Raw genomic sequence first — 12,592 nt, 5'->3', positions numbered from 1 at the left:
TATGAGCCAACGAAACACTAAAACTACAGAATTTTTTCTCTGTAGAGTGAAGCTCTTCAATATAAGTATAAAAACCAGCAACAGAACATTTATGTACTGTGAAAAGTATAGTAGGCTGAAGTGTGGTACCTAAGGTTCCAGGTTTACATGGGGTCTTGATGGTTTGTGCCTGAACAGAAAGGTTCTAGGATGGGAAGACTATAAATGTTAATACTGTAAGCACATTTTGTGATCGTAAAATTCTAGACACCCCACTAAGCCTGTAAAGCCAGTGTGCTGTAGATGGTTTTCCACCACCTTTCTGGAGAACCCAGTCCCTTTGTAAAGACTCTAATATTGTATTTAGAGATAGAGGAACAGGAACATCCCATGATCTTTAGGACGGTAATAGTGTGAAAAGCAAGATTGTAAAATGAACTGCTTTCCTCCCCTTTCTACCTAATTTCTTTCTCCTGTGCTTTTAAAGACTAGGACATCTCTTTCTGACCCCAGAACTCATGTTTCACTCAGAAAGTATACTTTGCAAATGTCCTGCATGTTCTAATTTGTATGATGGAAGGAGAAAAGAGCTCATCTGAGCACCAGTTTGATGCTGTTTTACCCCAGCAGTCTTTGGAAGCCAACCCCCGTTCCTTTTTGACTGTCTGAAATGCCCTCGCTAGCTAGATCCCTCTGCTAGCTGCAGTGTTTGCACATTTCCTTGTTAATCAGCTGCGTAGGCTCGGAGACTGTGTGTTTTGGTGTTGTCTGCGTGTGCAATCTCGTGCCGCTTCCTGAACGCATGTGTCCCTTCCCTTCACAGCCTATTCGACACCCAGCACCTCCCCCGCAAACCGATTCGTCAGTGTTGGACCACGGGATCCAAGCTTTGTAAATATCCCTCAACAGACACAGGTGGGCCGCTCTCATCTTTTCTGTATGTGGTGCAGCTTGTTTTATTCATCAGGTGCATTGTAACTCATCTTTCGCCACCACAGGCTGCGTTTCCCAGTCCCTGTTCCTCCCTTTACCTCCCAACCCCACCCCCCACCCCCATCCCCCGACCTTGTCCCGGCCCTTCAGCCACCTTTCCATGTGTTCTCAGAAATCATGGAAAACAGTGCCTGCAATTTTTGTTTCTTGTATTGAGGGGGTAGAAGAGGAGGGTTTCTGTGCCAGACCTGCTTTTGCTATGGGAAGAAAATTTTCCCAGGGCTGGATAGAGTGTGCTCCCTCTTTTAGGAATCCGTGTCTCCGCGTGTGAGCAGACAGAAGTAGGCCCCTTATTGAACCTGGAAAGTACACTCTGCTTGCCAGTGACATCAGAGTGCATGCTAGGAGTGGGGGGCCAGCCACTCTTCTGTACTCGTTATAGGGTCCCCAGGACCCTGACAGTCTTTCTAAGAGAAAGGAAAAGAAAGAGTTCCTGAGCCCTGTTAAGTTGCTGGTATTGGTGCAGAAATAGGAGGTATTTGTTACTGTCTGTGCTGGCCCCAGTGGGGTGGGAGGGGATGGATGTGAATTAATGTCATGTTTTGAGGTAGGTGATTGAAAAAAAAGAGTTTGCCAGGACATCTAGAGTTTGTTTTTCAGTAGATGTGTTTTGTGCTAGTATAGATCAAGGAGAAAGTCTCGCTTTTAAAAGTTTTGAAATAGCTGCTGTGAATTGAGAAACACTGAAAGACTTTTAGAATTCCAGGGTAGTAGCTATAAAGATACTTAGAGATTTGTGAAATAGAATTAGAAACAAGTTTTAGAAGAAGCTCCTCTCTCATTTCTTAACTAGAATGTGACTGTATATTATCAGAATTGACATAAAGAAAATGTTTTCCCTTTGAGGTTCTGTTCAACACAGTGTTTGAAAAAATTCTCCAAGATGTTTTGTGCATGTGCTGCGGTGTATAATCTCCAGATGCCTAATTTCTAACTATTCATCTTTGTTTGTAACACTATGAGCAGGTGCTTATGAACGAAATAGATTTGCTTTCCTGGGTCCATTTGCTTTCTTTGTAAAAGATTTTAGTTTATTGCTGTGTCGACAGTGCGGGTTAAACAGCATTGCATCTGAAGCCTTCCTACACTGAAGCAGGGTCACAGAAAGTACAGCCTCGGAGGAGGCAGCTGTAAGGAGAGGGGAAGCAAAGAGGGGAGGAAGAAAGTTAACTCTTGAATTTCCCACTTCTGCTGTTTCTTCTGAAACTGGCAAGGGAGGGAAGGGGCGGAGGGGGCAGGTGCATCGGCATCCGGGATTAACATTGCCTGTTCCATACTCCCCGCAAAATTGTTCAAGTTTATTGCTTACTTTCCCACACCTTCAAATACTTAACTGCTGAATTTGAAGTGGAATAATTACCTCAGATGCATTAAAGTAGAACATTTCTTGTACATTTGTCTTACATGGACAAATTCAATGAGAAGGGAAAAATTGGGGACAGTAGCTTTATATTGGATGATTTCTTTTCTAAAAGCACCAGTGGGCTCAGGTTACTTCATTAGGAACCTCAAAAATGCAGTTTGGAAATGCCCTGTGTGTATTTTACATAGTGTTTTTTTATAAGCTGTGGTTCACTGCACTGAAATTGTACCCCACATTCCATTCAATTTGTTTCTCTATAATCAAAACGTGTTCTATTCCAATATGGCCTTGTTTCACAAATGCCTTATTTAACCCACAAACTGAGTCTTCATGATGTTGACCACAAAAATTCAATTCTTAAAATCCAGATTTTCTACGCATCTGGATGAATGATGTCATGTAGGCCCAATATTGGCATCTGGAACTGAATTTTTTGGGTTTCTGTTAAATATTTGGCATCATAGGGACAACAGCTTAAATGTTTCTTATCGCAGTGACACCTGCCACATTTGGCTTGGAAAAAGCCATCCCCAGTTGTCTTATGAGAACTGCACTAATGGAGTTATTCTTTTTCCCAAAAAATATATCCTGAGATAAAAATTATGTGCTCTAAATACTTTAATATTTAGATGTATATATTAACTCTTTTTTAAAAAGAACTACTTTCTGGAACCATTTGGAAGTCATATCTGTAGATATAAATAATAAAAATAATATTTTAAAATAATCTTTCTGAGAGGACATCGGTTAAGAAGAGGAATTTTTATAGGAATTTTTTAGACATAATCTGAACATGACCTGCAGATTAGTAATTTCCTAGGCAAGCCTACATTTTTTAAAAATATTTTTGTTAATAGGCATGAAATTTGTATTAATTGCATTATTTTCTGGGAAGACAGAGTTTTGTAGTCTGCCTTAAAGAAGTAAAAATTGAAGAGTCAGCCAAGCAGATAGGTGAGCTTTATAAATGCAGAAAAGGTATCCTGCACAGAAATCCAAAAACAAATACAAAGTAAAATGGCCTCTCTTTTCCCCAAAGAAACCTCTTCAAATACTTGGAGCATCAACCTGTGGAAAACAAATGACTGAGCAACTGAACTGAACTGAACTGATGGGTCCCTATTTCTTTCTGGTAGATAGAATTTGAACTAACGAATAGACATTTGAAGTAGGCAGCTTTCAGTTTATCATAAGACCATTCCTTTAAAAAAAAAAGTTACTTGATTATATAGAGCCCCTATTTATTGAGCATTTTCTATGCACTAAGTACCTTAAGTACATTATCCAACAAATCTTGACAGCCATCCATTAGGATATGTATAATTATCTCCATTTTATAGATGTGAACCCTGAGATCTAAAGAGTTGTTGATTTTTCTCAAGGCTGTACCGTGGAGAACAGAGCAAGAATGTGTCCCCAGTTCTGTCTAACTTGAAGACCTATGTTATCTAACTCTTGTATTGTTCTTACTGCCTTATAGAGTGATGAGCTACTTTCCCTGCAGATATTCAAACAGAGACTGATGCTCATCTCTCAGGAATACCACTGGCATATTCTCTGGTTTTAAATCTGAGTTTGCTCTGATCAGAGATAGACTCTGATCATTAGTGTATACCCGAAAGAATTGAAAGCCAGGTTTCAAAGAGATATTTGTATACCCATGTTTATAGCAGCATTATTCACAATAGCTAGAAGAGGCAAGTAATCCAAGTGGTCATCAACAGATAAGTGGATAAACAAAACATGGCATATACATTTTACTGTGTGTATACCATTTTAATGTGGTATATTACATATTATCCAGCCTTGAAGACAAAAGAAATTCTGCAATATGTTGCAACATGGATGAACCTTGAAGACGTTATGCAAAGTGCAATAGGCTAGTCACAAAAGAACACACACTGTACGACTCCACTTAACATGAAGTACCTAGTGTGGTCACATTCAGAGAGACAGGAAGCAGAACCGTGGTTGCCAGGAGCTGGGGAGAGGGCAGAATAGACAGTTACTGTTTAGTGGTATAGAGTGTTCGTTTTATAAGATGAAAAAAGCTCTGAAGATGGATGATGCATGATGTTGGTGTTACACAACAGTGTGAATGTCTTGCATGCCACTGAAATGTTCACTTAAAAATTGTTAAGATGGTAAAGTTTATGTTCATTTTATCACAATTTTTAAATGTGATTATTAGATAAACTCTTAATGACCCTTTCACCTCTTGAGAGTCTGAAATTCTGTAAACAGCCAGGAAGAGTGGACTGTTTATCAAAAAATAATCCACTGTCATTTTGTGCTGAGCTCTTTGAAAGCACTCGTTCTCATGTCCGGCACACAGTGGGTAGTCAGCAAATGTGGGCTGAATCTAAATGATTCATAAGGAAGTTTAAAAATAATGACTTTTTCTTATTACTGTCATGAAACATGTTAACTGTGGAAAATACAGATGGAAAAAATAATTTTTAAAAATCTCTTGTAGTCCTACTGTTAACATTTCTGTCTAAATCCATCCAGACTGTTTCTGTGCATACAAATATATTGCAAAAATGAGATCATATTATATACACTGTTTGGTAACCTGCTGTTTCTTCCCCCTTAACAATATATTATGGCCTTCTTTCCATGTAAATTGGAAAAATTGAATATTGGCTTTTATTGCACCTATTCATCATCTGTAATGATTGGTAGGGAAAGATAACATGGATAATTGAAAGCCATTTTTCCTCCTCCTTCCTTCCAGTCTATTTTTTTTTCTCCAGAGAATTCCTCCCTTCACTGAGACAGAATTGCCTTCTTTTTAGCCTTGCCCTGAGCTAGTTTTCTTTCAAACTGCCTTCCAATTGCATTGTATTAATATAATTCACCCCAGCTTTGGCTCTGTTGGAACATTCCTGCCAGGCTATCCATCCCATTCTTCTGCCTCACTTTTCTGCTACCTCTGCGACTATCATGATTTGCTTCCCCGTTTCCTTCTCCATTTTATAACTCATCATTAACATGGAGGGTAGCCACCTCCAGACAGCCTTTAGAACACCCATCTGTTCTGAGAAAACACGACCACCCCGAATCTCTTTATTTTTCAGTATTGTCCCATGACAGTTGATAATAACATAAAGAAATGACTCTGGGGCATAGAGTATTTACTTCACTTTGGACACTGTTAATGTCCCCTGCACACCCACTGAATGATAGAAGAGAGAGCATGCCATCATATCAAATAGCTGAAAGCCAATGACCATCTCAATTGCATCTCATAATTTAATCTGACCCCTGAAAACGAGAGCCATTAAAAGGAGGCATTTATTTAGAGAGAAAAAGTTAATATTTCATCATCAGGTAATAAATAGAAATACCAATTCCCACACAGAAGGACTGAGCAAAGAACTCATTTTCATTCAGGTTCTGGTTTAATCAGAATGTTCAAATAAAATGCTTAACCTGCAGAACGCCAATGAGGACTAATTCTTTAAAATGAAAAATGAGTGCAAACAATATTAAAAACAGGCATTTCTTCCCTGCCACCCAAATCTATCACTGTTCTGCCTCAACAGAATTGTGGTATCTGAAAGGCTATTTAAAACCAAATTACCATTTGGGTTATTAGAAGAATCGCTTGGCATGGCATGGGCCTGATTTGTTGACAAAAAGGCACAGGTGCTGTAACCTTTGCTTAATAAATCATTTAGCTGCCTGACTCAAAAGCAATGTGACTGCCTTTGCCTCATGAAATTTACAAACGTGTGCACGAGCCACACGCTTCTCTGTGCCGGAAGCCTGCTCACCTGGAGAGGTCCCCGCAGAGCTCAGTTATAGGCACAGCACTCGTTGTCTGCCTTTGGTGGGGATGCACAAGGAACATAGGGAGGTGGTGGGTATGGAGAGTGTTTGGATCTGTTGCCGTTTTCTGTGCCATATTCCTGAAACTCCGCCTGAGAAACCAGTGCCCAGGCGAAATGCAAAACTTTCTAAATCCCTTTCATCAATCACTCATCATTTCTGACTGTATTCCCAGCACCTACAGAATGCAGGGAATAACAATTCTCCTCAAGTTGCTCAAAGTCTGATAGAGGAAACAGATGTAAAAAATAACAGTAATGACAACAGTAGCAACATTAATGGCGCAGTGCGACACGAGTTAACAATAAGGATTTGCCCAAGAGGCTTGGAGTTGGGGAGAAGACCTTTCAAAGAGTGGACGGGACAGACAAGGCAAGGTAGCTTTTCTGTCCTTGTCTAATTTTGGACTGATGATATGGCTGTGGCTCTTAGACATTTTACCTTTTTCTGCTACTTTTAATTTGACCAGCCATGAGCTGGACAATAAGACTTTATCCCATGTAAAGGAGAGAGACACATTGAGCTCTGTCTTCTTTGGACCAAGCAGATGAAATTATTAGACTCCTTTCCTGCTGCTGGCATATCAGCCAGACCACCGCCCCCCCCCGCCCCCGCCACCACCACCACCACCCCCCCCACCATCCTTCATTTCCAAGAAGCAACGCTCCTTATGTAATATTCTCACGCCGGACACCAAGCTCACTTGAGATTGCAGTGCAATTAGCTGAAGGCATTTCTTGCCTTCTCCCTGCCCTGACCCCAGCCGCCTGCCTGGAGGAAGTTGGGTACCACACAGAAGTGCAAGGAGCAGCTGGAGAGCTGCAAAGGCAAGACACTCAGACTTCCTTAGAGAGAAGAAAATAAACTATCCTCCCCCTTCTAGTTAGAATTGGGTCTGAGCATTGGAGCTACAAGCCCATACAGCTGAAAACTCCCAAGACTGGAGAGGAGTGGCAGATAAAATTCCATTTACTTCCAACTCTGAAAAAAGTTAATTGGCTAAACGGGCACTCTGTATTAAGCACCGACGCGAACCGACACACGTTCGTTTCTGTGCCTGCACTAACTACAGGTCTCAGAGCCGTCTGAGATTAGTGCTGTTAGCCTTGTTTTGCTTCTCTGATGGCTCAGTGGGTAAAGAATCCGCCTGCAATGCAGGAGACACAGGAGATGCAGATTCAGTCCCTGGTCTGGGAAGATCCCCTGGAGAAGGAAAAGGCAACCCATTCTGGGATTCTTGCCTGGAAAATCCCATGGACAGAGAAGCTTTGCGGGCTGTATAGTTCAAAGGGTCACAAAGAGTTGGACACAACTGAGCGCGTAGGAGAGAAATTCCCTGGTTTTGGAAGGGAATCTCCCTGTTGTACTGATAGGAAAATTGAAGTTTTAGAGAGTATACTTGTCCCACGGCAAATGAGATAGCCAGGATTTGAACCAGTCTGTCTCCAGAACATCTTTCCTGAATACTGTCTGCATCCTTAACTGTTTATGATGAAAGGTTGCTGACCATTTTCTCTTTGTGGCCTGAGATTGACTCTTACACCAAGGAATAGGACCGCCGCTGTACTTGATTCTTCTGAAGACCTGCCCCGGTTTCCTATTAGCTCCTGCATCTGTGAAATCAAGACTGAGCTCATTCTCTCATCCTGCCTGGGAAAAAGACCTTTACTAATGACATTAGTCAACATCTGTGAGAACAGCCAGGCTCTGCCCAGAGAGGAGAGCAGCTGAGGTTGTGAGCTTTCCTTTCAAATCTTGGTTGGAGCTTTATTTCATCACTTAGAAGTGGTATGCGTGCTTCATTTTGGGGTAATTTTTAAAATTTTTTCCTGGTAATTCAATTTTTCTAGCCTGGTTTATGAACTGTAAAATGGTGATAACTGTATTTATCTGCCTCCTACGGTTGTTTTGAGTCTTAAACTCAGTGCCGAAAAAGTAAATGCTTAACACCTGCTAATACTCAACAAGTGATAGCATTGGTTGTTTGGTTGATAACTAAGTGTTTATATTTAAACATTGTTTTCTGGATTACAAAGTATTTTCTCATGTGATCTTCAGAACAACCCTTTGAAGTAGGCAGAGCTGTTACTATTTTTATCCCCATTATATAGATTTAAAACTGTGTAAAGGTTTAAAGAGAGGGCAGTGACTTCCCCAGAACCACATAGCCAGGGGTGGGCAGAACCAAGACACAGACCCACACTGATGGCAGAGCCTTCAGTGCACCCATCGGGAAAGGACATATGTGGTCTTTCAGCAGCTCATCATCATGTGCTCTGTGGATACGGGCAGAACCTGCCTGCCAAACGCTGGGTCTAACGTGACCATCCAGTTAGGATGAAATTTGGACAAAATGCCACAAGTTCAGAATCTCATGGATTCTTCCATTGAGCATCTGCCCTAAAGGTACTCCAAAAGCCTCATTCCATTGGGCACCTCTGTCCTTGCCCTGCACCCGATATCTAACCTTAAGATAAGTTGTGCCCCAGGGAAGAAGAGACTTCCCAAGGGAAAATCAGTCATATCTCTGAGGACAGTAAAGTGAAAGTGTTAGTTGCTCAGTCGTATCCGACTCTCTGCGAATTCTCCCAGCAAGAATACTCAAGTGAGTTGCCATTTCCTCCTCCAGGGGATCTTCCTGACCCCGGGATCAAAACCTGGTCTCCCATGTTGCAGGCACATTCTTTACTGCCTGAGCCACTTAGGGAAGCCCCTTTTCTGAGGGTAGTAAGGACTGTGGCAAATGAATGGACCCCCAGCATCTGCAGAGAAAACAGTGCCTGATCATTTTTTCTCTTACGTTCTCGGCCCCAGCCGTAGGTGTTGAATAGTCAGCACCGCCTCAGGGAGATGAGTTACCCCTGCCATCTGCTCCCTCCTACTGCGGGCAGAAGTGACTCCTCCAGCTTCCCAGCCCCCACACCAGCCTGTATGTTCTTGCCACGTTTCTCTTCACAAACACTTGGCAGCTGACTCACGGACAGCCTTTGAGACACTCTTAAAATACATTTTTCAATAAACAGAACCGTTGTCTCTCAAGTTTTAACTTGGCAGCGTGTTTTAGTTGTCCTCAGCCACAAATTTCACTTCCGAACCAAGCCAGAGCCTCAGTTCTAGGAACTGGTCTGCTTTTCTTCCCCGGTTTTTTAACTTCAGAGACACCATCACGTTTAATGGCATGTTTTACTTTAGTTTTAGTGTTTTTGTTTGTTTGTTGCTTTGCTCAAAAAAGATTTGAGGAAACTCCTTGGTTACATGAATTGATGATCACTGAAAGGATTAAAGGTGTTTGTATGGGATCTGGCAGGACTTCCCGGGTGGTAGTGTTATTCAGTTGCTCAGTCATGTCTGACACTTTGCGACCCCGTGGACTACAGCACGCCAATCTTCCCTGTCCTTCACCATCTCCCGGAGTTTGCTCAAACTGTTGTCCATTGAGTCGATGATGCCATCCAGCCATCTCATCCTCTGTCACCCTTCTCCTCATGCCCTAAATCTCAGGTGGCTGGATGGTAAAGAATATACCTGCCAATGCAGGAGATGCAAGGTTCGATCCCTGTGTTGAGAAGGTCCCTTGGAAAAGGAAATGGCAACCCACTCTAGTATTCTTGCCTGCAAAATCCCATGGACAGAGGAGCCTGGTGGGCTACAGTCCATGGGGTCGCAAAGAGTCAGACATGACTGAGCATGCATGCCTGCATGGAATCTGGCATACAGTAGGTGCTCAACAAGTAGTGCTTCCTTTTGTGCTTGCTTCTTTGCCAGTACTTAAATGAGGTCAGTGGCAGTGGAGAAGGGGAAGGTGAAAGGGAGATTCTTCAGGAAATTTTAGACATCGTGGAAGTAGAGAATGGACTAAATGTCTGATATTTACTGACATTTAATTAGCTGTTTGGATTTTGGGGAAAGTGGGATAGAAAATGAAGTGGAGGGAAAGACTGACAAGAGAAGCTGTGAATGGCTGTACAGAGCTGAGAGGAGTTGGGTGAGAATTTGATGAGAGCCTTACAATGAAGTCAGAAAATTGCAGCATCAAATGCAAAACTGCCATCAACATGTCCAGCTCTGAAATGGGTCTTGATAATGATATTTCCAATGAAATATCCAACTAAGGGAGATGTTCTTTTTTTAAAGTTGGAATATAGTTGATTTATAATATTGTATTAGTTTCTGCTGTACAGCAAAGTCACTTAGTTATACATGTACATATATATACACACATGCATATATGTATATATACGTGTTCTTTTTATATATTTTTTCCTTTAAGGTTTATCACAACTGAGCATCATTAGTTGTGATCAACCATAATGTATATGTGTGTGTGTGTATATATATATATATATATATGTATGTACAATGTATACACACACACACACACACACATATGCTGGGATAAATAACAACCTCAGATTTGCAGATGATACCACTCTAATGGTAGAAAGTGAAGAGGAACTAAAGAGCCTCTTGATGGAGGTGAAAGAGGAGAGTGAAGAAGCTGGCTTAAAACTCAGCATTCAAAAAACTAAGATCATGGCATCTGGTCCCATCACTTCATGGCAAATAGAAGGGGAAAAAATGGAAACAGTGACAGACTTTATTTTCTTGGGCTCCAAAATCACTGAGGACAGTGACTACAGCCACAAAATTAACATTTGCTCCTTGGAAGAAAATCTGTGACAAGCCTAGACATCGTATTAAAAAGCAGAGACATCACTTTGCTGACAAGGGTCCGTATAGTCAAAACTGTGGTTTTTCCAGTAGTCATGTATGGATGTGAGAATTGGACCATAAAGAAGGCTGAGCACTGAAGAATTGATGTTTTCAAATTGTGGTGCTGGAGAAGACTCTTGAGAGTCCCTTAGACTGCAAGGAGATCCAACCAGTCAGTCCTAAAGGAAATCAACCCTGAATATTCATTGGAAGGACTGATGCTGAAGCTGAAGCTCCGGTACTTTGGCCACCTAATGTGAAGAACCAACTCATTTGAAAAAACCCTGATGCTGGGAAAGATTGAGGACAAGATGAGAAGGGGGTGACAGAGGATGGTATCACTGACTCAATGGACATGAGTTTGAGCAAGCTCCAGAAGATGGTGAAGGACAGGGAAGCCTGGCATGCTGCAGTCCATGGGGTTGCAAAGAGTCAGATACGACTTAGTGACTGAACAGCAACAATGGTTTATCACAGAATATTGAATATAGGTCTCTGTGATATATAAAAGGATCTTGTTGCTTATCCATTCTGTGTATAATAGTTTACATCTGCTAGTCTTAAACTCAGAGAAGACAGTGGCACCCCACTCCAGTACTCTTGCCTGGAAAATCCCATGGGTGGAGGAGCCTGCAGTCCATGGGGTCACTAAGAGTCGGACACAACTGAGGGACTTCACTTTCACTTTTCACTTTCACACATTGAAGAAGGAAATGGCAACCCACTCCAGTGTTCTTGCCTAGAGAGTCCCAGGGACAGGGGAGCCTGGTGGGCTGCTGTCCTTGGGGTCATAGAGTTTGACACGACTGAAGCGACTTAGCAGCAGCAGCAGCCTCAAACTCTCAGTCGGTCCCTCTCCCACTCTTCCCTCCCCCTTGGCAACCACAAGTCTGTTCTGTATGTCTGTGAATCTGTTTCTGTTTCATAAAAGTTCATTTGTGTCCCTGATAGCTCAGGTGGTAAAGAATCCACCTGCAATGCAGGAGACCCCAGTTTGATTCCTGGGTCGAGAAGATCCACCACTGGAGAAGGGATAGGATACCCACTCCGGTATTCTGGGCAGGAGAATTCCATGGACTGTATAGTGCATGAGGTCACAAAGAGCTGGACACGACTGAGTGACTTTCACTCAGATCCCACATGTAACTGATATATGGTATTTGTCTTTCTCTTTCTGACTTACTTCACTTAGTATAATTATTTCTAGTTGCATCCATGTTGCTGCAAATAGCATAATTTCATTCTGTTTATGGCTGAGTAATATTCTATTATATATATGTGCCACATCTTTGTTCATTCATCTGCTGATGGAGATTTGACCATTTGACATGTTTCCATGTCTTGGCTGTTGTGAAGAGTGCTGCTGTGAACTTGGGAAGTGCAGTTATCTTTTTGAATTATAATTTTGTCTGAATATATGCTCAGGAGTGGGATTGCTGGATCAAATGGCAACTCTAGTGTTTTGAGGAACTTCCATACTGTTCCCCATAGTAGCTGCACCAACTTACATTCCCACCAGCAGTGTAGGAGGTTCCTAACGGAAATAATTTAGACACTCATGATCTGATTTCTTCAGGGGAACAAAGCCAAAGTCAGGAATTGAAGAGTAGAATAGACTTAGGATTGAGTAGGATTGTTTTCACATCCTGTTTCTGCCATTTATCTGAGTGATCTTGGACATGTTACCCTTTAAAATTCTGTTTTCCCATC

The 12,592-nt window shown here is 41.9% G+C and overlaps 1 protein-coding gene across 3 annotated transcripts in view; it reads left to right on the top strand.

Moving 5' to 3' along the window:
* Positions 1–12,592, top strand: part of NFIA (nuclear factor I A) — a 624,340-nt gene that overhangs the window by 585,614 nt on the left and 26,134 nt on the right. For 2 of the 3 annotated variants that reach the window (XM_068965476.1, XM_068965477.1), the window contains exon 10: positions 803–894. The exons of the other annotated variant lie outside the window; for it this stretch is intronic. In XM_068965476.1, coding sequence (XP_068821577.1) covers positions 803–894 — 92 coding nt within the window. The remainder of the gene's footprint in view (positions 1–802; positions 895–12,592) is intronic. 3 annotated transcript variants of the gene reach the window in all.

Source organism: Capricornis sumatraensis, chromosome 2, assembly GCF_032405125.1.
Source record: "Capricornis sumatraensis isolate serow.1 chromosome 2, serow.2, whole genome shotgun sequence".
In the NCBI taxonomy this organism is placed as follows: Eukaryota; Metazoa; Chordata; class Mammalia; order Artiodactyla; family Bovidae; genus Capricornis; species Capricornis sumatraensis.
The sequence above is the reverse complement of the archived record's forward strand: the minus strand, read 5'-3'. Positions and strand labels throughout refer to the sequence as shown.